Source organism: Equus quagga, chromosome 2, assembly GCF_021613505.1.
Source record: "Equus quagga isolate Etosha38 chromosome 2, UCLA_HA_Equagga_1.0, whole genome shotgun sequence".
NCBI lineage: Eukaryota > Metazoa > Chordata > Mammalia > Perissodactyla > Equidae > Equus > Equus quagga.
The window spans coordinates 32,738,207-32,765,031 of NC_060268.1; the positions used below are offsets into that span (position 1 = coordinate 32,738,207).

Below are 26,825 nucleotides of genomic sequence, written 5' to 3' on the forward strand. Positions count from 1 at the left end.
TCTTTCTTTTTAATCCCTGACATTTATTTGTTGAAAAAAATCTAGGCCACTTGTCCTGTAGTCTCCCCGATTCCAAATTTTGGTGATTGCCTCCTCATGCTGTGTTTAACATATTTCCCTACTCCTTGTATTTTCTATTAGCAGGAAGTTAAATCTAGAGGTTCAGTTTAGACTGTTCTAGCAAGAATATTTTATTGACAATGCTTCCTATTGATCCCATCAGGAGGCACATCTTATTGGTCTCTTTTCTGATGTGATTGACCGGTAGGTTCTGATGCTGCTGGCCTCATCTATCCATTGGGAATTAACTCCTTGGTGTTTCGCCCAGTGGTTTGGAAGCCACTGATGATTACTGACCATTACAATCTCCTTTGGAAATCTGTATAAAACGAGTTACTCCACCCTCTTTTTTCTTTCTTGAGAGTCCTTTATGACAAACTTTTACCTTCCTCAGTGACTGTCAATACGGCTCACACTATGACTCTCAGCAGTGATTTCTAACTTTTTGGGGGTCACAGATCCCTTTCAGAACCTGGAACCTGTTCATAAGAAAAAAAAACACATAGATGCGTAGCTGCACAGAATTCCAGTTAGTGCTAGAAGCTCTTGGGCCTCAGGTTCACCCTGTACTCTACAAGCTTGTGGAGCAGCTTTGACTTTGTCCAGAATCTTTCTACCCTGCTCTTCTCCTCTAAATCGAAGACTCCAGCTCTCACATTCATGATTCTGTCTTTTGTTCCCTGACCTCATGGTTTTGCTACTTCCTCAAGTCCATTGATCTTCGGCTCCACTTAACTCTCCCTACTTCCTGTAGCTGTCACAACTGAGATACCATTTACTGTCACTTGAAATTTCCCTTTGCCATGAATCCAAACTCAGCTTCCTTCTGACCACCAAACTCCTCGACATTTCCCTCTCTTTTTCCTTTATACCTATTGAAGCTTAGTTTGGTCCACGTCATGTCCTTCACTCTTTTGACCTCTCTCAGATCTTTGCTCTCAGCCCAACCCATTACAAAGCCTCAAATCTATAATGCCTGAAAATACAAGCCTCAGTGTTGCTTTCTCTGGTGTTTCAGAATCTTCGACTCCTTGATGTTCTACCATGTGCCAAATCTGTGGGGCTCACTCGCACACCTGCCCTATCTGATTTTCCTCCCAAGGTGCTGGATAAGGTTACCAAGCAATGCTGACAGTGTCCTTACAAACTCAGACTCAGTTAAACCAGTCTCTCAGCACTGTTTGCCTACTTTCATTCATCTTTTCCTATTTTCCTATTTCTATGCTACTTAAGATGCTGTCCATGGACCAGCAGCATCAGCATCACCTAGGAACTTATAAGAAATGCAAAATCTAAGGCCCTACCCTGGATCTACTGCATCAAGATGTGAATTTTTAACAATATCCCCAAGTGAATCATATTCACTTTAAAGCTCAAGAAGCACTGCCCTGTCCGTTCCCCACAATGGTGGTTCTAAATTTTTCTCGTAGTACTTAATCTTGATTCCCTCCAGACGACTGCATCAGTCAGGGTCCAACCAGGAACACAGAAAATACTCTAAGGATCTCAAACAGAAGGATTTTAATATAGAAAATTGGTTACCCAGGTGACGGAAGAGACAAGTCAAACTGGTGGGTGAAATAACCCAGAGATTAACACTATGGCATAAGCCATGGCCTCCTTAGGCTGCAAGGACCAGAGGAAGAGATGACAAGACTAGAATCTGGGGGCCATGTTCACTTGGCAGGAGACAGACCCTCAGAGAAGATGCAGCTACTGGGAGAGAAAATGAATTACCTCACTTTCTCCCATTCTCTTACCTTCTACTCTTCTCTCAGTAACCTCACGTTAAATCCAGCCAGAAATCAGCTAACAGGGGAGGCTGGGAAACCCCACTTGCTATCTGGAGAACCACAGGGGAGGGCAGAGAACGTATCCGAAGGCAAACAGACCAAAGACAGGCACAGCGACCTAGACACAGCGACATAACTCCTTCCTGCTTCACTATACTTCCTCCATCATGACCTCAAAACATCTGTCTATAGCTATTTTTTCTTCCTTCTCTCCAATCTCAGAGAAAGAGATGTCCTTTGGTTGTTCTAAGAGAGCTAGAACCGGAATGAAATATAACCCAAATGCCTACAAAACACAGAATTCAGAGGGTACCCATTCCCAGCTCTATACATCTCTAGAACGTGAAGGAACTATCTTTTGGAATCAGGTGACAAGGATGCTTCTGAAGTCATGCTATGGAATGCAGAGAAATCGCCTGCTGAAGCTCTCTAGGAAAAATGCCTCATGTTACAAAAAATGTGTCAATACCTTTCTTGATTTTTATAAGTGATAATAACAGACTCACATGTCAACTAACTATGGTCAAGCTATTTCTATTAGACAAGTCACTGACATTCAGATGTACTGTGCACTTATTAAAATTAAAATCAATGGCTGGTCCCATGGCTGAGTGGTTAAGTTTGCATGCTCTGCTTCAGTGGCCTGGGGTTCCCCAGTTCGGATCCTTGGCACAGACCTACACACAACTCATCAAGCCATGCTGTGATGGCATCCCACACAGAAGAACTAGAAGGACTTACAACCAGGATATACAACTATGTACTGGGGGCTTTAGGGAGAAAACAAACAAACTTTAAAAGCAGAGTGGAGTTGACTGATCTATTCAGTACTTACGGAGATGCTTTGAGACCTGGATCGTACACTCTGCTGCCTGAGGGCCTCAGTTGTGTCAGTCTGAGTCCCCAATGCACCCCCAGAGCCCAGCCCTGTGCCTGGCACATGGTATAAACCCAATATTTATTGAGTAAACAAAATAACTCAAAGTCAGAAGACCTTAGTCATCACGTATGGACTTTTAGCTTTCCACGGAAGCTCTCTGAGTCTTAGTTGCACCATCTGTAAAATGGGGATAATAATACCGGCCCTCATTTACTTCACAGTCTTATTGATAAGATCAGATAAGATCATATTTGTGAGTTTGTTCTAGTAAACCAAGAAATTGTTTTCATAATAATCTAAATAAAAAAACTTCACACAGCAGTGCTTGCATGCACATTTATTAAGATGCAGCCAGGTGAAATGTGTCGGTTCCTCCTCTTGAGAACAATCTTCTTTATTGGTGTGTAGTGACACCCAAGGGCTGGATGAACAACAGAATCAAAATCAAATGCCAGCTTTTTACAGACTTGGCCAAAACAGTGCAGCCCAAAACACCATTTTCAACTGCAAGAAATCTGAGGACATTTCATTCATAGTCTTGCTTTTTATTGTTGTTGACATATCCACTTTAATTTTAATACTCATTGCAGAACCACATTTTAAAAAAGGCTCTTATTCTGATTTAGCAGAAAGCGGAGTGATCAGTGTGAAGGACAATGCAATATCAAAATACAGCTACTTTTCATCCCTACTTGTCTAAACTGGAAACATGCTGCCATTCACGGGGGCTCTAACAACACGTGTACATAAGCCAGACGGAGGCCTGACAGGCGGTGTGGGTTTCCACCCAGCATCTTCACTTTACTCTGGGTCCTTATCCTCGTCTGAAAAATGGGGGACCGACTTCTTTGCAACAACATTATCCAGTCTCTGTCCTTGTAGATATGGATTGACACTCTGAAAAAAAAAATATATGGTTTGGCATTATACCTCAACATCAGATTCAGACATCTCACAAAAGAGGTGAATGAGAATCATTTCCGGCCTTTTGGGTACCTACCACCTACCAAATGATTACTCCAGTGCACTAATCATTACTTCAGTGCATTGTCTGAGAACCACTGTCTGACTGACAGATGTGTCTACACACGACTGTGTCTTTAATGCAACTATAGAGTTCTTTATCGGATGCAATATGGGCTGCCCTTGCCTTTTTTTGGCACAAAGATTTGGAGTGAACCAGGTAATAAACTTTCACTATGAACTTAGATACCAAACCCCATATGAAAGAGAATTATTATTCTACTGCCTTATTTAGGTGGGAGAGAGAATCCGAAATGCATTAAATTATTTTACAAGAAGGATGTTTTCGAGAAGATGACAGAGTGGGACCCAGCGGGAATGAGCATCTGCACACCGGTCACAGAACATCCTGTGCTGTGCTGCTTCTTCCACGCAAGCCTTCTGCTAAAGAGGATTCGTCAGCAGTCCTGGCAATCATTTCCACCTTTCCTCACTCAAATTCAAAAGCTGAAGAAAAGAAGGAAGTTATACAGAAAGTTCCTTTATTTTTGACTCAAGACTCCATAGTCTGAAATCTCTTTCAGCTGTTAGTATTCTGAATGAGTCAAGGTTTTTCCATTCTTTCTCTCATACATATCTATTTTTTGCGGTTTGGATTTGAGCTAGTAAGTGGAGCTTTATGACACAGTATTTAGCAAGCAGAAAAAATCTCAAAAGCTTTGGATGATATTTGTTTATTGAAGTTGCCTTCCAATAATTGAGTAAAAATAGAAGGCAGAAGCTGTAGTACAAATGATCAGCCATCCTGTTGCACACCAACTCCCCATGAACGAATGGAGGCAGTTCACAGGTGGGTCTCTCTTGCCCATGGGACACTGTCTGCCTGGCTCTTTTGAAGGGTGAGTAGACACTCTCCAAAAGAGAACGAATGGAACCTGAGTTTAGTATTGTAAATGTCCCTCCACATTCTGCAGGTAAAAACATGAATCATGCAAGGTCCAACGCATCCTGCAAAAATGCATCACACACAAGGTGAGAATGACAAAGTGTGCGATGCCCTCATATATCTGAAAAGTGACGCATCACAAAAAGACAGTACTTTGCTGGGAAGGCATCATTAAAATATTTAAAATAACTAAAATACTTTTTATATCAGGGACTGTCAGCTGGAATGGCCTGGCCTACCCCAGGGAATCTTATCAGAATCTTCGGCTAGGTGGAGCAAAGGACCATTGAAAAAGTGTATTCACTATCATAAATACTTTGATTGTTTTTTAGTAATAATATTTATTCTGAAAATTCTAATATATTCAAAAAGGATATGAAATTTTCATGTTTATCAAATATGGGAATAAGAAGTTGATAAACTCTTTAAATAAGATAGATAGATTTAGAAGCAACTGGGAATTCAATTGGGTTTGAGCAAGTAAAGAAATCACATAAAACCACCTGGGCTCTGGTTGTAACTTTGGGGAGAATCCTTCTTGGTAAGGGACTCTCAGAGGAGCAAATTATTTGGCCCAGACCCAGAAAATCCAAGGGTTGGAGGGGAGGGGAAGCAAATTAATGAGGAGGAAAAAAGAGTAATCACTTGAACTTTTTCATAAAAGTTTAACTATTAGTATTGAATCCTATACCTAAGAGTAATATTAATAATGATACATGGCTTTAATTAGCCTCTGAAGACCTCCAGGTACTTATATACTTATCTTCGTCCTTGGGTGAGAGACTGGTTAGGTTACACAGGGAACATTATTCCCATTTCATAACTGGAAGAACCATTGAGATTGGATCCTTGCTTTTGATGTCCTCTGGAAACCCACAGCAAATGCTGAGCTTCATTGGAGAAAGCCTTGATTGTTCACAAAAACAAGCCTGTAATTTCTTATATTGATTCATGCACTTGAGGGGGTAAAGTCTTCAATCAAGATGGGAACGCCATTGGAGGCCTGATGACAAGGGCGGCAACTTCTGTTTCCCCATCAATCCTGAGAGGCCCATGGTTTATGGCATGAGCATGGGTCTTTGTAGACGCCTGCGAACAGGAAGAACTTGATACCTCTTGGTCAAAGTGACCCTTATTTTCATAAATTTTAAACCTTTCCCATGTGGAGGAAGTGAGGCCAAAGTAAAAGCCTTTATAACACGTCTTTGCCAGAAGTCTGAGTTTTGGTAATCACTGGTCTCACGGAAAAATGACCTAAATTGTGACCCACAAGTCATTAACCAAGTCAAAGAAGAAGGAATGGTGAGCCAGGAAGCAGAGACAATTAGAGCTTCATGCTAAGTTACTCATTTTGGGTCAGTCATTGGTCTTATTTGGAAATGTCCTTGTTGTGCCATGGGGAGATATACAAGCCATCTCACCGGTAAATTATGTGTATTCCGAGCTCCCAGAATGGAATTTCTTGATGTTCTCTCAAGACCACATTGCACCCTTCGGACCCTTCCTGCCACCATCTGCCATTGGAAACTGTAACAATCGACCCAAGAAAAACCCCTAATAAGCCCATTAACTCTCCCAAAGGAGATCTGTTTCCGGACATCGACACTTTGCTTCTCACATAGAAAACTGGCTGTGGGTCTTCTGTGTTTTGCCAGGTAGCAGGGGCTTGGAACTCTGTGTTGCATGGACCTGAGAATTAATGCTGAGTCCAAAAATCTACACCTCTTAAAGCACTCTCTGACTGGATTCGGCAAACTATTCAGAATAGCCACAATTACCACCATCCAGATTGCCAAATTTTGCCAGGATCCAGGCACCTGCAATTCTAAACAAACAGTCAATGGCCTTGGGTATACGGTTTGGTTGGCATATTTTAACTAAAACGGTTACTATCTGGCAGCACTTTGCTATGTAACAGCAGGATTTTAACTTTTTCCTCCATCTGATCAGGAAAAGACGGCAGGTGGCTGGACGATCCTGTCTAGTAAGGCACCAATGGATTAGCAGAATGGACATTGACCACTTATTCAGCCTTGATGCCAGAAAATGCATTGGAAACCCAAAGCAAATTTGATATTCAGCTTTATATGAGACAACAACGTGGTGGCTAAATGCAGAGCACCTAGATTAAGGTCCCACCTTGGGCAGCCCTGAGATGGTTCATAACTAAGCCTGCAGTAAACTCACCAGTCAGTAAACCAATATAATAGATCCAGTGGATTTGACATCAATCTGGTTAGGCCAAGGGAAAAGGTATGTAGGAGGAATGAAGTTTGTTCGTTTTATCTTTTGCCCCTACATTCCTTCAAAATTATTGCCTGGAGCATGCAGTTCAGCACTTCCTTGTTCCTGGTTTGTGTTTTTTATATAACTGATGCAGATGCGTGAGCAGTTTCCCTCAGTAGCCTACAGACACTTTGAGGAGAGACATACCCTCACTTACTCCCCACATTCCCACACCCATGGGAAGCTGCAAGACACATTTCCTGATGGTAGGTGATAGAATCACCACAAAAAATGGGCTTTCTACTACAACCCCTGTGCTAAAGCCTGAGGAAGCCATCGCAGACACCAAGGGCGGACTTTCTGGGTGTGGCCCCTGTCACATGGGACGACTGTTCTGCCCTCCTAGAACCACAAGTGAGAGGATTCTGCTACTTGTCAACAACTGAAGGCTACAGCTTGTCAACAGAAAGCTCCAGGCATGCCCGCAAACCCCCAGCCAGCCACGCGTTACCCTCCGCTTCCGTCTCTGTCCTCCCTTCATCTTCTCATAAAGGAGTTTCTTGTTCTAGAGTGGAGAGAAAAGAAAACAGAAATGCAGAAGTATGGATCAAATTTGGTGAATGTCTATTTTAAAAGCAACACTTGGTGTGTCCCCTGGATATTTGCATACACATATTTTGGAAACAAAACTAGATGAAAGGAATGTCATGTCAGAAAGATAGACCACAAGAGAAAAGCTGGTGGTTGGGCAGCTTTTAATAAAGTTCTCTGCAATGCTCCAAGGCACACCAGTGTCATCAACAATCATATAAACAGGAAAATACGACATTCTACAACACAAGGGGTGCTGGAAACCCATCTCCTCACTTTGAACAGCTTTTGCTTAAAACAAGCAACCGTATCTCATATCTAACTCCCTTTTTACGAATTATACAAATAAATCATTCTCTAGAGTAGTGTCTGATGATTAACAACAATCCTCTATGTAAATAAACGAGACGTTCTGACTTCTGCCACCTTCCCTCCTGAGGCTTCACCCAGTGCCCCCAGTCAAGACAATCGGAAAACCATTCGTCTATATAACATTTTTAATAGAGTGAACCTTTTAAAAACTGCCAAAAACTTCTTGGCAGAAGGAAAGTTATGTTGGGGGAAAAATCGGGCTCTGTTACCACGGTTTGTATAAGTGTTTCCACATATTGCTGTATTTCAAACACACAGTGGACTTAAATGAGCTCTAGAATATCATTCACATGCTCGACAGATCTCCCTTCTATTAGGATTATAGAACACAGAACCCTTAACCTGAAGGCAGAACAAGAGAGGCGGAAGCGGGGGTTACTTGTGTTGGTCTTTTTTCTTTGATTTTTTAATCAAAAGGGAAATTATATATAAAAGAGGTGATTCATCTCACCCTAAATAAAATACCGGGACACTGATTTAAAAAAAAAAAAAAGACGACAGAGTTCTGGTAAGGAACAAGTTTATGCAACACTTGTATTCTCTGAGCTGTCTGGGGATAAAGTTTTTTTAATGGTAGATTCGGAAATGAAAATGACAAATGCCAAGAATGGGCTTGATGATTTTCATGTTCATTAAAACTACCCCACCCACCGTCGACAATGTGTATCTCTTGCCCAACCTCAACTATGCACGGAGGCCATGCCAGGGAGTGAAGGGGCCTCCACCGCCCAAAGGCCAGGACTGGCAGCAGCCTCCCTCTCCTGCTCTCGTGGGAAATGGTCAATTTAATATTGGAAGGGAAAAGATGGAAGTGCAGATCACTCCCTTGAAGAATGAGGATATTGCCGTGAGGCTCATTTCTGTCATCTGTGGTTGCCTTTCTGTGGATGTAATAACTCCTGATGCACAGAGAATGTTCTGGGTGTTTGTGCCAGAGTTGGAGAAGTGGGTTGGGAGACAGGGGGCCAGGGCAGAGGCTTCTTCACTCATGTGCATCATTGGGTTCAGCTGCCTGAGTGGAAGGGAGTGCATAGTGGCCTGAGAGCTGGCACCACAGAGTACGATAGCCAATCAGCCATGACAGAGTTTCATTGCGCCACTAGCAGGGGAAAGGCAGCATCATTTTGGTTAGGTTCCTTTAGAAGGTCAAGGAGTAGATTATACCCATAAAAGCTTTCATTCAGAAAGAAATGCAAGCAGCCAGCCTGTGGTGCAGTGGTTAAGTTCGCGTGCTCCGCTTAGGCGGCCCAGGGTTCACAGCTTCAGATCCTCAGTGCCGACCTACACACTCATCAAGCCATGCTGTGGCAGCGTCCCACATACAAAATGGAGGAAGACTGGCACAGATGTTAGCTCAGGGCCAGTCTGCCTCACCAAAAAAAAAGGACATGCAAGACTCTGGCAAGTCTTCCTTTCAAAGATGGTCCCTGTGTTTCCCTAAGAGAGAGGGTTAGGCTTAGCAGGATGCTGCTTCCCTACCCCTGCATGAAAGTGGTGGAAGTGGCAGGGGCATTCCCCATTAGCTCTGCTTTGTATGGATTTAAAGGCAGGGATTGGCAGGCATAGTGTGGGTAAAAGAAGTATACACAGTGAACGAGAAGAAACAAGCCCCCTCTCCTGACACCCATTCCTTATAGATGGGATGGGGAGGGGAGAGCAGTGAGCCTGTTTTCCATGTGAGTAGCAGGTTCGAGATCATAAAAAGGGCTTTCCATTGTGCCATCAAGATTTTGGACAACTGCCCAGATCTTGGTTTCAAATTCCATTCCTAAATAGAACCAGGGAGGCTTCTTGGAGAAGTGTCTGATTCCAGGGCTAGGGCTGAGAAAGTACAAGGATGAATGAAGCTGAAATATCTGATTGGGCCAGAAAGTAAGGAAGTGCTCAAACAATGATAGGACACATGTCAAAAGGAAAGGAAAGCCAGCTTGCAGACTCCCACTGGCTAAATCAAGGACAGTTTCAACACCAAAATAAATAATAAGAGGAATCAATGAATCCATATTGATGATAAATAAACAAATGTAAAAAGCAAAAAATAAATAAATGGGGGAGCATGGGAAATCCTTGCTTAGACTAGAAAGCCAACCAACAAATGCAGAAAGAATAATAGAGATAAAAAAAAAAATCACCATTTTACAACTGCTATAGTTATAATTGATTCTGGTGAGTATCATCAATGGATTCTAAAATAGTTGGTTGAAAGTTTAATGGGGACAGGATATGTACATGGGGTGAAGTATCTCCTTACAGAGTAATTATTAACTTCAAAGGGAAAAATAGTAATTTTACACTGGAGAAACCTGGCAGAAACCACTCTAACCAAGTCACCACCAATTCTGGGACAAACCAGCATCACGTGTGAAGTACTAAGAAGAACCTATCAGAAAAGCATAACTCAAGTCTGATCACAGGGCAACAGGAGACAAACTCAAACAGAGGGGCATTCAACTCTTCAGACACGTTGAGATCATGAAAGATACAGAAAGGCAGAGAGGGTCCATGTTTCTCATTCCTCCCATAGCTCAGGCTCTGGCCATGATCAGTGGCTTCACTTTAAAGAAGAGCCTCTAATCACCCCAGCTGCTGATGAAAAGGTGTGAAAAGCACTTGGAAAGGAGAAACATTTGCTTTTGGAGAGAACTTTTTGCTAAGTGAGTAACACTCAGCAATTAATGGGTGCAGGAGGTGGGTGACTGACATTTACAGCAGCCAGCCTTTGGGTACAGCCACTCAATGCTGTGGGCACACACATTGTCTGAAAGGCAACCAGTCCTACATAGGACTCAACAGGACCGCTGTACAGAACACATTATGAGCAATGAGCCAGGAAGAGATATGGAATTTATCCAGTTTTTAAAGAATTCCTGGAGTCAGGTGATCTGGTTCAAATCCTAGCTCTGCCGATCGTCAGCTCTGTGGGGTCGGGTAGGCTGTTCAAACTCCCTAAGCCTGCATTTTCTCATCTGTAAAATGAAAGTGATGGGGATGGGCAGACTGAACGAGATAATTCTTGTAAAGTATTTAGCATAGTGTCTGACACACAGTATGTGCTCAATAAATAGTACTATTTACTATCATATTATAACATACAATTATTATGTATTATCATCCATCTTTGTATCCCCATCAGCTAACAGAGGGCCTGGGAGGCATATGATGTGCATTTAATAAATGTGTCTTGATGCACTGACAAAGAGAGAGAAATGCAGGAAACAAGACAGACGCTGATATTTGTAATGTAGGAACCACTGCTAAAGACCCAGCTGAGCTCCAGCCAATGTCAAAAACAGGGAGCCATTATTAGCAAATAAGGAGTCAGGGTCTTGTGTGTGGTTCTCTTGTGAAAGATAAGTACTTTGTTAACTTAAAGGATGGTTGAGCTTAAGATAAGCTTGAGACCATCATTCTACATAATCACTGAGGAAGGCTGGTGGACCCCATCTAGGAAAAGCAAGACACACTCAATTCACACTTCCATGCAAAGGTCAAGCAAATCATGTTTTACTGCTGGGTGGTAATGAGAAAATACAAGAAGGAAACTTAAGGTTAAACAAAGACATAATTACAGATGATAAAAGGTGTGTAAACTTTGTTCTTGGTCATTGATCTTTAATAGTCCTAATTTCAAGTCTTTAGCTATGATGTAGATGAAGAATGGGAGTGACTGAGAGAAGACAAATCAGTATTTAGAGATGGAAGCAAAGAGAATGAGGGGTGGCGGTTCATCTCTTACTGGAGTGTTGGGACTCAGCGAACTTGGTGAAAGAATTCTGCAAAGGTTTTCAAGGAGAGGCTAGGAAAGTTGGCAAGAAAGAAGTTTCCGTCTCTCCCGCTTCTTCACCTGGGCTCTCTGCCCTCACTCAGACTTTTCTCAGTCTCCCTCTTGCTTCCTCTTGCTCATTTCCAGCCTACCAGTTATGCAAGGCACCTTTTCACCTTAGACTTCACTTCTGCCCTTTCTAGCACCTTTGACTTCCTCGATGGCTGTGGCACAATGGGCCATGGGAGTCCTCGGTACGGGATCTTCCTCTACCCTTATCTTCCATCTTACCCAGTAATTGCACCTGATGCTCATGCTATAGCTAGAACATGAAGCTGAACAGTGCAAAGCTGGGTTCCTTTTATTTTCATGCAGTTCATCTCAAAGTAAGCTTACTGAAGACCAGTAGCACATCTTGATGACTATTGTCTATCGAGCACCCAGCACAGCACCTGGAATGAAGCAGGCTCAAACATCTTCTATTTGCTCATTCTTGAACGTGGCCCTTGCTCCCGTTTGGCAATACTTTTGCCCAGTGCTTCTCTGTGATCTTCTACTCTTTCCCATCCTCTTTCTGCTCCCTTCGCTCCTTCCTGTCTCCCTCTTGTCTTCTTTCCTTTCTTTTTAAAATTCCCTCAGAGGAAAAGTTCACGTCATCCATTTCATATAAACCTGACATATCTCTTCTTCTTCTTCTTCATGTTATATTTATGCCATATATCAATTCTAAGCAGTTCTCCGGCCCTCTTTGAAATGTCTTGGATTCTCATCACGTTGGTGAGATTCCTGAATTCACTATGTTCACAGCCTTCATAAATGCAGTTACTTCCTATATTTTTTCCTGCCTTTATTATCTTCTCTCTCTATTTCATCCTTCCGTATACCACCAGGATAACTTCTTTAATAGAAGACTTTCAGGATTTCAGTCTCCTATTCAAGAACCTACAGATATTTGCCTATGTAACTCAACATGTTTAAATTCTACCAGTATGCTTTAAAATGGCTCCACAAATCAATTCTCCCTAACAGAACCGCTGATGAAAAAGAAGAGAAATAGAATAATGCATATTGGAGGAAGCAAAATTAACTTAGAGGGTGTTGTTGCTTTGTTCTTTGAAGATGGGAAATGTATGCATGTTGAACTGAGGGAATCACCTCAGTGCAATGTTAAGGTAAGATGATGGGAAAATGAAAGTGGTCATTAATGGGGAGGGACTCTCTCTAAAACAGTGTAAAAGGGAGGGAGAGAGTTTGTTCCTGAAACCACATTATTCCCAATAAAGCAGGAAGCAAGGTCAGCTGCCAGTAATGAGCTGAGAAGGGATCAATGGCTTTAGAAGGGCTTCAGCAGTTCAGAATTCTGCTCATTCACTCATTCTACAGATGTATTGACCACCTATTTATCCGTGAATTAACACTTACTAGTATTTTTCCACTTTTATCACATGACTCCAGCTTTTGATTACATAGGCCCAACCACAGGAACACAGACATATCCCCATTCAGTTGTGATTTTGTTTGACTCATTGTTCCAGCCTGTTGGGATCTTCTTGAATCCTAACTCTTATTCAGTGTTATTCCTTCCAACTCTGTGTCATCCTTCGAGAATCTGGTAAGTACATGTTCTATACTTTTTATTGCAAACATTATAAAACTGTGGAGCGGAGTGGCGCTAAGACATGTAGGCTACCATGTGAAATCTCTCTCCCTACTGACACGGACTATTTAATAAGCTCCCTTTTGGTGATGTTCTCTTGCCTAGGCTGTATCTCTCCACCTCTTCCAATAGGAGATCGTGAAAGATCTCATCAAACACTTTGCCGAAGTCCAAAGGCACCATGCTCTCTTCATTTCCCTCATCAAACTGGCAAGTAGATGAATAATGCTGGCAAGTAGACGAATACAATTAGATTGACAAAACTTGTTTTGAGCAAACCTATGCCAAATGGTTATGATTTCTCTTTCCAAGCGCTTATAAACAATTTCCTTAACCGACAGTTATAGACCCTTGCCTGGTATTGACAGCAAGTTCACTGCTACATGTTTGGGAATTTTGTATGCAAAACACTCTATGTTTTTTAAAGCCCTAAGCTTCTGGCATCATTTTTTCTTGGTTCTTCAGAGATCATCTCTCTCAGGCTAGAGATAAAATTTGCAAATTTTCTCAGTATCCTTTTTTTAAGAAAAATCATTTACTTCCTATAAAAGCTGCATGAAACACTGGTGAGACTTTAAGACGTGTTATGACACAGGCTGTGGAGTAGACCAAAGTAGAAGCCTCTGGAGACTATAGCTGATGAGATCAGCTGAAGTCACTGACTCTTCGGGTGGGTTGGTATATTGCATCCTAGACATATGAGTGCAGTTTGGAATGTAATTACTTAAAGTCCTCTCAACCAGAGATTTCTGAAAAATCAGATTCTAAACAATGTTTCTTCTCTCTCTCTACCCATCTTGCTCATCTCTGCCATCAGTAGCTTAAGAGTACCAGAGTGTAAAATCCACAAGTAATTAAGAGTGGACTTACCCACTTGCCCAAGCCTGGATAGTCATGCTCTGGATCAAAAAGGTGCTGGTGCAACTGGAATTCTCGACTGAACTCTGCTGTGTCAGGGGTGTTTTCTAGACATCCATCATCTACTGCAAACAGCAAAAGGTTTTTGAGGTATGGCCAAGGCATTTATCGTTATTCTAAGAGTTAACTTATTACAAACAACTAGATGGCCAAAGGTCAGAATCTATTCACATCAGTCCCTCTAAGCCACTTTCCCTCTGGGCTTTGCTCTTCCCAAACTCTCACTCCTCCTCCAACCTGTGGCAGAGACTGGTTGGCTGCTCACCAAACCCACTTCCCTTTCTCCCTCAGCACACAGCTAATTTCCCAGCTTTGCTTTGCAATCAGGTGGAGTCATATGCCTGAGTTTGGGCCAATGGAATGTGGGCAGAAGTGATGTATTCCACTTCCAGGCTTGGCCCATAAAAACCTCCTATATGATCCCCTCTCCCCCCCGACCCCACCCGCATCTGTTATTCTGCTTGCTACATGTTGCCGATCACGGCAACTGTGGATGTCAAGTGTAAAGATGAAAGATGGCAGTCTGGGATGCTGAACCATCCACCCCCACCACACTCTCACCCACCTCTGGCAGGACTTCACATGGGTGAGAAGTAAACTTCTGTTGTGATAAGCCATTATAATTTTTTGTCTGTCAAACAGCAATTATTTCCTTCACTAATATACTTTCACTCCACATGATTCACTGTTTTCTCTTGGATGAGCTCTTTAGGAACAGTTTCAGCTTATAAATGAAAGCACATTACACAAGAACAATAATAATCACTAGACAGTACCGGATGTTGTGTGTTACAGTGGTAACAGGGTAAGCTTGGAGTCAGACAGACCAGAGCTCAGGGTTCAAATCCTAGCTCATAGTGATAGTTGGGTTTAGTTTCTTGGGAAAGCTAACTTAGTCTCTCTAAGTCCATTTATCTGTGAGCTGGGGATAATCAAATCCTTACCTTACAGGATAGCTGTGAGGAACAGAGATGGTCACACATAGAGCATCTGGCATGTAACAGATCTGCTCTATGTTTTACTTCTCTTCCCACCATCTCTCTTTAAATGACAGTTCACACCAAGACTACTCTTTGAAATAAAGCATGTCTTTCATTCAAACCCAAGAAAGGTTATCCCTCTCGGCTGCTGCTTTTACCTACACCCTATCATTACTGGACAAGAGGCTCTGAAAATGAGTCATTTGTTCCTGTTTCTGATGTGCTTTAGACAACAGCTTTAAAAGGGGGGCAGGGGAGGGATTGTGAATTTTGTGCAGGGCTAGGTGGAGGAAAGAGAGTCCCTTTTCAAAGGGATAATAAGGCATCAAAGTCAATGCTAGAAGGGGTCTAATACAATCAGCCAGGTAGTCTAGCCTCTTGAGACTGCTCTGAAGCCTTCCAGCAGCTTTAAGCATCCAGCCCCTCTGCTCTCAGCAGCAGGCAGCTCGTGTGGAAGTCATCAGCATTCTGAATGAAGCCCTAATGTGGCTCTAATGTGGCTCTCCACTTTTCACTGGACTATTTATCTAACTTCTTCATCTATGGCAATTACCATGTAGGAAAGCAATGGCAACTCAAGAGAGGTCAGGCAGTCTGCATATGGCAGCTTTACAACCTTCTCATAATTGTTCTCAAGTACCTCTGAGTGGGCCCAGACTGAGATGCAGAGATAAAGCCTCGCTCTGGGAACCGAAGGTATCTTAGGGGCTTGAAAATGTGCCCTGGAACTCACATCCTCTCCCTGAGGATGGACTCTGAGTTCTGTTGCTCTGCCCAGGGTGAGTGGGCCATGAATCAGAGGACAGCATGGCACGGGAGGGGAAGTCAAGGTTTTATTCTCGGATTGCTCAACTGTGCGGTGTGAAGATTCTCAGTGAGGAAGATTTCAAGCAATTTCTTACAAATAATGGCTAAATTTAGCTAGTGATTTCCTTTTCAGAAGGCAAATTATGGTAGAACAAAGAATGAGAAATATGTTAGCTTAGTGGAAAGACAGCAAAGGAAATGGCAGACAATCTGTGACAAGAAGGGGTCTGGGAGTTGTAATTTTATCCAACTCTATCAGCCTGCCTTGATTACTTTTGACTCAGAGCTCCTAAGTGCACAGGAGTAGTGCTTAATTGCAATAGACTCATAGTTTTCTTTTTTCAGGATAACCCAGAACTACATTATATGTTTTTTAAAGCACTATGCCTTCATTTTACAGATGAAGAAACCGAAGGCCAGGGAAGGAAACTGACATACTGTAATTAAGGTGAGAAGTCAGATCTCTTGGTTCAAACCCCAGCATTCTTTCCATTCTCCTACAACATTGGTTCTGAAACTTTAGTATGCATCAGAAGCACATGGAAAGCCGGTTAAAATGCAGATTTCTGGGTCCTACCCCCAGAGTTTCTTATTCAATAGGTCTGGGGTAGAGCCTGAAAACTGGCATTTCCAACAAGTTTCCAGCAAATGCTGATGCTGCTGGTCCTGGGACCACACTTTAAGAAACACTGTACTATACGATATCTAATCAATTTAACCAAATCCCCATGGAGACTGTTGCTCTTCAGACTTTGAACTGGTCTCTCTTCCTACTCTACCCAAACCCTACAAGCAAGTAGAATGTGGCTGAAGTGATTGGCTGTGAGCAGTGTCTCAGGTTTTCTTGCAGTCTTGGGCCAGCATCCCCACATTGGCTTGGCCATGTCCAACTACTATGGTTGTTCTATCCCAGGATGGAGGTTCTGTGCCCCATAGGAAATAGAGACCTCACCCTAAATGAAAGGAGGAATATCTTTCAGAGAGAGCCTCTTTCAGAGACAGCCTGCATTGTGCTTAAGAAAAGCTGAGGGGTCAATACTCTCTCAATTTTCAAAGCAGGGTGATATGTCATGGGGGTTGAGTACATGGTCCTGAATTAGGTAGACCTGCATCTGAGTTTGGTTCAGCTACTTACTACAGAGACAACCTTGGGTTTACTCTCTAAGCTTCAGTTTCCATAAAGTAGGGATAATAATTACTAACTTTTATTATTATTAGGTTTGGGGAAAAAGACTACTTTGGTGCTAGAAGCTAGCCCAAGCCCAAGGTGAGAGTTACATTATTTGCTAGTGGCAAGGCTAATTATAATCAGGAAGCCATTTAATGAGTCCTTACTGTGTGCTAGGTGCTTTGTCAAGTGCTTCGCATGGATAAGTTCATTTAATTCCCATAACACCCCCCATTTTGAAAATGAGGAAATTGAGGTGCAAAGTGGTTAATTAACTCATTCAAGGTCACATATCTTGACCTTGGTTTTGAATTCAGGTAGCCTGAGTCTAGACTTACTGCTTTTAACCAGCAAGGTAAGCTGCTCAAAGTCCAACGTAAGGGTAGCCCACTCACCATTCATTCTCCTCCTTACCATTAGGGGTAGGAAAGTGGGAGAGATACAGGAGTCACAAGGAATGTTTCAACCTTCTTCTTTAGCCAGCTTTTTACCTTACTGGACCCCTTCTCTTTAATTCCACCTTCTGGGCCCCGAAGAAATATTTCAGGATAAATGCTAACTGTGACATAGTCGAAACGTTGATTGTCAAGAGAAGTAAGGAAAACAGATGGGCATGGATAATCCACGAAATACATAGTAAGTTCCAAAGACACTAAAAATGGGCAGCAGTTGTATCATAGAAGAGGGAAAAAAGAAAATCTGTCTCCCTTTTTATGAAAAAAGTAGCAAGTGCAGAAAAGAGCATCAATTCCCAAAGACGGAGAGAGACAGAAGGTAAAGCCTTGGCAAGGGAGTCCTATGTGGGTGCATCTGAACACCAGAACTCACCAAGGGTTCTAGAGGAAACTTCCCTTTCCAATCTATTTACAAGTACATAGGGGCTCATCGGACTAGAAATACTATTTCTTGGAATATTTATAGCTGATGTTAGAATTTTTAATTTCCTCCCAAAGCCTCTACCTTCCATGGGAATCCAAGCGCATGTCCGTTACCTGTTTTTCCAATGGGACAGGGATTTGGAGGGTCTGGGTAGCCCTGATCTTCACTGAAGTCCTTAGGAATGTTGTCACCAGTCAACTCTGCCACGATGTTTGGAATGTTGCCGAAAGGACCCAAGTGCTGCAGGCCTTCATGCGCTCCACCTGCCCGGGAAGCAGAAGTCGTTCATTTCAGTGTAGTTAAATTCCTTTCCAACTATTTATTTATTTAAATAAAAATATTTATTCAGGCATACCACACAGGCAAAACACTGTGCTCTATGCTGTGGGAGAGAAAAAGAAATCAACCAATTCCTGCCCTCTAGGGGTTTAAGAACTTAGTTGTGGAAACAGACACATACGGCACGTCTATCATTTCCACATAAGGCACGTTACACAAGCGCCATAATAGACATGTTAACATGGCATTATGGGAGCATAGTAAGGGGAGAGTGTCCTTGGCTGATAGGATGGAGAGGGCTTCTTGGACGAGCTGGAATTTGAGTGGCACTGGCATAGATGGGTAGGGCTTTGGAAGCTGGGCATGGAGCTTGGGGGTGGGGAGAGGGAAGGTGGGGGAAGAGAAGAGAGGCAATTGGCATCCCATGAGAATAGGTAGAATAATACATAACGCCCAAAAGGTAGATAAAGAAAAAAAGTCACTATCCTCCTTCCATACTAGATGAGCCACTTAAAATTTGGTACATTTACTCCAACCTTTGCTCCTCTGCATGTCTTTTTACGTATAAATGCTTATTCATTTTTCACTTAATATTAAGCACAAGCATCTTCCCATGTGGCTGCATGGTCTCTATTCCCATAAGTATAAATGGCTATGCACTTCTCTACCCAGAGGCTCTATTGTGACATATTAATCATTTTACCATTGTAGGACATTTAATGTTTCCCAATTTACTCTTAGGCATTTAATTTTTTCCATACTTTGGATTAATTTTCCTCAGGACAGATTCCCAGAAGTCAAATCACTGGGTCAAAGGCTCTAAACATTTTTCTGGCTGTTTACATTACATTGTCAAATTGTTTTCCAAAAAGGAGGTACCAAATTATAAAATATCATCAACAGAATATAAGAATACCATTTCACAACATCCTTACCAACATTGGGTTTAGTAAAATAAACGTTGATGTTTTCCTTGCTAATTTAAAAGGTTTTTAGAAAAATTACTGTTTTATTTTGAATGTCTTTGATTACCAGCTCAAATATTTTTCCAGGTGTTTATTTAGTAGTTCTAATTTCTTTTTTTGTGAGTTGTCTGTTCATGCTCTTAGAATTTTATCAATCAAATCTTATCAATTTGTATGAACATTTTACATAACAAAGATATCAGACCTTTGGCTGTCACACTTCCTGCACACATTTTCCCAAGCTGTCTTACTGTGAATTCTGGATATTATTATAATATTTTGCTAACATAAGTTTGTAATATTTATGTAGTCAGACTTGTTGCTATTATTCTCCTTTGTGATTTCATCTCATCCTTCTAAACTTACAAAATTGTTGCCCCTTCAGCAGTACTACCAACAATTGGGTTTTTCTATTTTTAAAATTAACTTTTAATCCATATGCTGTGTGTTTTAGTGAATGTAAAATAGTTAACCAATTTATCCCATCAGCATTTGTTAATTCTGTCCTTCTCCCCTTATTTCATTCCTCCAACAAATATTTAAGTGCCCCCATGTCCCCAAACCTGCTCTAAGTGCCAACGCACAGGAGTAGATAAGAACAACTTACATTGTGTAACTCGCCTTACTTAGCTATCCCAATACACATCCATTTCTGGACTCTTCCTTTTCTTGTAGCCTTACTACCCTGTAAGGTTCAGGAATCCTACTCTTCCAGCACTAGAGCAGACCATTTCTTGGAATGAATTTCTATTTACTAGCTTTATTGGGACACAGAGGCCCCACACTCCCAGCTGCCTTAATGCACAATCTCCCTGTACATAGACCCATACACGAAGGGCCAAATCAAAATCAAAAGGCGCCTCGGTGGAAGTGAAATTAGAACCAAAATCAGGCTAAAATGACTCCACACGTCCACCTCCATGAGATGGATGGTCTTGCCACAGGTCGTATTATTTAAGTGCAGCTGGAGGAGGCTCCTTTCTCCCCTAGATGAGCACTGACTGCCAAGGTGCACCTTCTGACACTGGGGTTTCTTTTTTTAATTTTTTGGTAGAACCATCTCCCCTTTGGATTGACACATTTTTTTCCTTTGGAAATACTAATACATTCATTAGGATCAAGGCTAGATCTCAGTGTCCTGGGAATTATACTGACTCTTTGAAGTGACTTTGTATTACTCAGTCTTAATTTATTATGTTTGATTAAAGTTTATCTTTAAAAGGATAACCTTATCTTCATTAATTCCAAATTCCTGTAGTCCTCAAATATAGACACCACTAAGTGGCTGGGTTGTTGGTTTACCTTTACATTATATTTCATTGCTTTGTGAAGAGAGCAAGTAGCCTACAAAATTTCTGCATTAAAAAAGTATTGTTTTGTAAATTTTCCATGTGAATATTTAAAATAAGGCATATTTTTATATAACCCATAAACATCTACATATAGCAAAATATTCAATATTCTTAATTATATTCTTTTTCTTTCCTTATTCATATGTTATCTGTTTGATCTATCACAATCTGATGGCTATAGGTCAAAATCTATTACTAGCAATAAGTGTCTGTCAATCTCTTGATTTCTTACTGTTTTTGCTTTTGCATTTTGAGGCTATGCTAGTTGGCATGTCCAAGAGTATAAGTTCCTCATTTTCATTGTGTTATTAATTGGCTGTTAAGTAAAAAATTAATTGACAAATCATACTTTGATTCATATTTCTTCTCTTAGCATTGCCACTCCCATTCTGTTGTTTGCTTTTGGTAAATCTTCGATCATCCTTTTATTTTTAACCTTTCAGTATCTTTCTGATGGTTTGTCCAATTCACACTCTGCTTTCAGAGACATCCTAAGGATTCCTATTTATTATCCCACGTTAACCCAAGACCTGCAAAAGGTAAACACACAGATCAGAACACTTGGTATCGATATATTGGAAGCTTTGTACAATCTTGGCACTACAGCCACTGCTGAGCTTGCCCTAGGGCATACTCTCTGGTGTGTCAATACATGTCTCAACTTTGGAAAGCACCCTAAGTGCCAGGAATTATCCAACTTGGCTTCAGGGAGACGGCATGTCTTAATGCTCCATTAGTAATTAATGAAGGAAGAAAACACAGTTTCCTTTATGGAAGGCCTGCCAAGGCTCTGCTTACCTCCATGCACCGGTGCCATTAACATGAATGCAACACTTGTTAGTAGCAACAGATGTTTAGCACCAGGCAGATACATTATAACACTGGCTCTTTTATTTTTTATTTAATTTTTTACGTACATACTTGACTTTATTATAAATTCTACTGTTATACAAGATATGTAGCACAGAATTTTCAAGTACATAATATTAAAATATTCCGTACTCTTTGCTGTAAATTCCATATAGCAGGTTGATTCTCACAGGATACTCTCACTGATTTTTGCTTAACTCTTGAGTGTGTGGCCAACCTATGGTTACCATTGACGATAAGGTGGTTTCAACATGAACATTGGTTGGTATTTTCATTTATCTTAATGATGAAACAAAGATATATGCTAGAATTTATGTGAGTGACTTCTTTGTTGAATTGGGTAATAGTTTTTGAATACTGGAAGAATGCTTCCTCAAATTTTTTGTTGTTATTTATAGTGTCATAGCTATAGACATGAATACTTTTGAGTTTAATTTGCATTATGTATAACCTGCATTTTCCCCATCATTTTCTTAAGTCTAGATAATAAAAAAAGAAAACGGTAAATCAAACCCTGATTTGTAGCATTAGCCAATTTCCATGGCTCACTTCAAATTTCCAAAGTGACATCACTGAAGAGGGGATTGGAAATTGACGCTCGATAGCACACCATTATATAGAATTTCCAACAAACAGATATATAATGGGCATAAATAACCTCAAGAGCATAGATAATAGTAAAATGTAGTAACATAATTAGGAAGTGATGAGTTTTGAGTATTGATTGCTGTCATTTTAACATAATTTATTTAATTGTAAATTACTATAATTTAATTTTTATTAAGACTATGTTTACGAACGCTCTCACAAAATCCCTGAAAATTTAAGTTGGCTTTCACAAGCAGTACAGCTGGTTCCAGCACACTACAGACATAAGGCTGTTGTTGGGTGGACATTCCTTCCCCCAACACTGGCTCTTTTAAAACTACATCGAATGACATCAAATCAAGAAACACTCACTGAGGGAGGAACTGTAGGAAATATGTGGAAGTAAAAATGCTATCCTTTGCTCTCCAGAGGCTTGAATTTTATAGACAAGAAAAGTAACCACGTACAGAAGATAATTTGAAAATGATATAGTTGGGTACACAACCAAACGCTAGTTATCTGGTTCATTACAATGTTTAAATTATGCTGATCTGTTATTCCTGAAGCCAAATCAATCAAAATGTTATGGTGCTAAGGATGCTATTTGGTCCATTTGTCCCAGTTGCAAGCAAACATATACTTTTAAATCATTAATTATTCAGTTGGTTTAAAAAATATGTACTGAGCACATACTACCTATTGAGACCTGGACTAAGTGCAAGAGGGCCAATGATGAACCAGAAAAATGTGGGCCCTGCTCTCACACAGTTTGCTGCTTATAGGGGATACACAAAGACACACACTTAAAACGCAGAGTTGTGTTGCACTGGTAATGTAACTGGCATACAGCAAGATGTCACAGGTGTGTTTGTTGTTAGTGTCATTGAGTCGATTCTGACTCCTAGTGACCCTGTGTACAGGAGACCCTGTGTACAGCAGAGCAGAACCCTGCCCGGTCTTTTTGTGCCATCCTCTAACCTTCTGGTGCTCTATCAGACACTGCTCCCCGGTTATTCATAGAGTTTTCATGGCCAATGTTTTTGGAAGTGGGTGGCCAGGTCCTTCTTCCTGGTCTGTCTAATCTGGAAGCTCCAATGAAACCTGTCCACCATGGATGACCCTGCTGGTATTTCAAATACCGGGGGCATAGCTTTCAGCAACACAGCATGCAGCCGCCACAACTGACAGGCGGGCTGTATGGTTCCCTGACTGGGAAATGAACCTTGGACCGTGGCAGTGAGAGCCCTAAATCTTAACCACTAGACCACCAGGGCTGGCTTCACAGGTGTACAGAGAAGAAATACCTAACCCAGATCTAAGACATAGAGGACTTCCTGCAGGAAGCAACCTACCAATGACTGTTAGGTGCTGTAGAAGATATAAATGTGAAAGACGTGGCTCCTGCACTCTAGGTGGTTGTTCATTCTAGTTAATTATTCGAGACTAACACAATAATCCTGTGGTACATGATAAGATATAATTCATTATGGTACAGACTATAAATGACGTAGAAATTCAGGAAACAGGGAACCTGCCAGGGAAACTTCCATGCAAGAGGTGACACTTGAGTTGAATCATGAAAGACAGGATCCATCCTTACATGTGGCAAAGGAAAAAATCCCAAGTGAGGGCACAGAGGTAGGTGTGAGCATGGGGTGTTTGAGCATCAGGGATGAGCACTGTTGGGGAAGGGAGGAGCTGGATGGGAGGTGAGAAGGCCAACGCCAAACAGAAAAGTATGAATTGATAGAGTATTAAGTAGCAACCAAAGCTTTCTGGGAAGGGATGTAATAATTGGATTTCCTGTAGAACATTAATCTAGCAACAGTTTAAAATTCTTGTTCCCACATAAGGGTGCTTATCAGAATCATTTGTGGAGTTTAAAAAAAAAATTCCAGTACCCTCTACCCCAGATCCACTGTATTCAAGTGTCTTCTGCAGACCACAGTACAAAGGTAGATTAGAGGGAAGTTAAGAAAGCCTGCTATAAGGCTATTGCTGAAACTCAAGGCAGAAGCAACAAGGATTGGGGGTAGGATGGCCTCAATACGAGTAGAAAAAAGAGAGGTTTCAAACATCACACGAGAGAGAGATGAGTTAGAGTCCATGAGGTTTCCAAAATTTGGAGGCCCCCTGATTTGGGAAAATAATGCCATTGGTAAAGACAGGATCTTTCGCTACAGCTTTAAAATTATTTCAGGCAATTAATTAATTCTATCCTGTGATGATGCTTTATTTATCTGTTTCCATCACAGCCATAGCACTCCACATATGTCTCTAGAACAAATAGAAAACATTTAATTCTTGCCAAATAAGTTTTAAGCCCAGTTTTGTTGATATAAACTTTGCTTTACATAATGAGATTGGTACCATCCAGTTATTTTTTCCCCAGCTTTAGATATCACATGATTGGTAGGTCTTCTTGGCATTGTTATGGCAATCAAGAGCCAGTCAGTTGTTATTAATGTTCAGAGGCATGGAGGGCAGGGAGTGAGGAAGAAGAGGAAGGGGACTGGGTTGGTCTGATACAGGCCAGGGCCCTTAAATCTCCCTGGCCAGTGCTCGAACCCTCCATAAAATCTGCCAAGGCTCTTTTCTACATTTTGGGACATTTCTCCATCAGCTTTCAGCATTCCCATTCCCTGATTTGTGCCTGGATTCTCCCTCCTCTGCAGGTCTCCTTTAGGGTGGCAATTCAGCTGGGCAGTTTCTCATGTTGGTTTCATTTGGCCATCTGGTCAACCTCAGCTCCATGCTTTGCCACCCATAGATTTGTCTAGTTGCAACATGGCAGCTTCCAGCAAGACTCCGGAGGACCACCAGCTGGGGTCCAGCACCTCTAATACTCACTTAGAAAATAAAGGAGCTCTGTAGAAGGCCAGAAAATGGGGATGCAATGAATCGGTGGGCCAATAGATCACATCAACAACATTGACTTTTCTGTTTAATTAAAAACTCCTTTTGATTTCAAATCCATTTTCCTGCCTTAGTGATTTTGAAGATCAGCTGCCAGTATCTAGTAAATAAAAATATGAAAATTGAATATTTATTGACCCAAGAAATTTTACTTGGCTCTGAGCAGTCGTGAGTTTTTTCTTGTATTGGCTGGGTTTTTTAGTTGTTTAGTTGTAGAGTAAATCTCTGGTATTCCACCCTACCTTCATGTCATTTGACTCTCCTAAGTGTAGTGCATAAAAAACAAGATCTAAGTGAACTGAGGTTTCCAATTATAGTAACATCTCATTTACCTTTTTACTAGAGAATGTAGTTTTCCACATAGGATACAGATCACTGAAGCATTCTCTTTAACATCAATATTCATTTACGTAACCATTTTAAAGGAAAAATTTTACTATGAATTTTAGGTAAATACTTTAAACAGCAGCTTTAAAGTATGACTTTACCTCTTGATGATCATCTGGGACTACTATTGGGACTATCGATGACTATACAGTACTGCGGCAGTGTGTCTCCAGAGTATTAAAGTGTGAACAGCAAATACAACTATATTAAATGGTCCCAGGTGCTATAGCTTTTCAAGTTCTGTTTCCTCCTTCCCTGTAAGCTATTAATCCTGGTCATCCCCCATCCTTTCCATAATGAAGTACAGTTCACAAATAAATAAGTGGAGAGTGTGCCCAGGCCCTGCCAAGTCCTGTCTTCTAATTTGCTTTACAGCACACACGAACCATGTGCGGATCACGGCAAAATGTAGATTCTGCTTCAATAGGTGAGGGGTGGGGCCTGAGGCTCTGCATTTCTAACAAGGTGAAGATCATCCCAGGTGAAGTGATGCTGTTGGTCTACAAACCCACCTACAGTAGCAAAGGGCTGGAACATGGCAGAGCCAGACTTATTCAAATTAGTGATACGTATGATTAAATTAACTCAGAGAGAGACCTTGGCATGACGATCTTGGTTCACGGAGCTTGTGACACCCAATGTGGCTCCTGAGAGGCTTTTTTAAAGTCACTTGAGATTTCAGAGAAAGCAGCTATAGCTACCATTGAAGTCCTTTTATTGAAGGTTTTTTTTAAGCTTTTATTCTAATTATAGAGGCACTCCCTGACATTTCACAACAAAAGGATCCTGCAGAACCCTTTCTCATTCAAACCGATACTCTGGGAACCAGAGGTGAGGACATCCCTCATGATGGTAAATCATCCCAGTGCAGCGATGTCCTTCACAGAGCCTGAGCGGATCAGACTGTCACGCCAGAGCCCCTCAAGGCTGGACTGGGTGGGGGGGGGGGGGGGGGAGGAGCAGTTTTGATAGAAGTTAAAGTCGGTCAGAAATGAAGCAAACAAACAGGGGCCTGCGCCACTCCCCTGACCTTTTTGTAATATTATGGTTTCCATAGTTTCAAAGTACTTTTGTATCTTTGCTAAAAATGTTGTGGTGTGGCCAGTCACACAAGAATTACTACTCGTAATTGATGAGGATTTTTAGGCTGCTTAATTTTAAAACTCCAGATGAGAAGCAGGCTCCAAGGAGTGGAATTTGCTTGCTTGTCCCTTTGTTGGGAAACATTTACATTTCTAAGGGAAACCTCTATCTGTAAAGATGCCTCCCTCTCTGTGCCAGGAAGAAGGGGGATGGCCTTATCTCTAGAAACTCTTAATGCCAGAGGCAAGAACTTAAATTGGTTGCTGTCTGGTAATCTCATGTAACTGATTTAGGGTGGTGGCTTCTAACCTTTCTAACCTTTACTTAATCCGATTTGATTCTTGTCTAAAAGTCATGGGATCACCCAATGACCAGACCCCAC

At 41.4% G+C, this 26,825-nt stretch overlaps 1 protein-coding gene across 1 annotated transcript in view; it reads right to left on the reverse strand.

Annotated features, from left to right (window-relative positions):
* Positions 1 to 3,063: 3,063 nt before the first annotated feature.
* The window catches only part of LOC124236260 (rho GTPase-activating protein 11A-like), an 80,178-nt gene continuing 56,416 nt past the window's right edge, over positions 3,064 to 26,825 (reverse strand). The window contains exons 11-14 of the mRNA XM_046655116.1: positions 18,117 to 18,266; positions 14,122 to 14,231; positions 7,380 to 7,433; positions 3,064 to 3,630 (exon numbers count right to left, since the gene is read on the reverse strand). Coding sequence (XP_046511072.1) covers positions 3,535 to 3,630; positions 7,380 to 7,433; positions 14,122 to 14,231; positions 18,117 to 18,266 — 410 coding nt within the window. The 3' untranslated portion in view covers positions 3,064 to 3,534. The remainder of the gene's footprint in view (positions 3,631 to 7,379; positions 7,434 to 14,121; positions 14,232 to 18,116; positions 18,267 to 26,825) is intronic.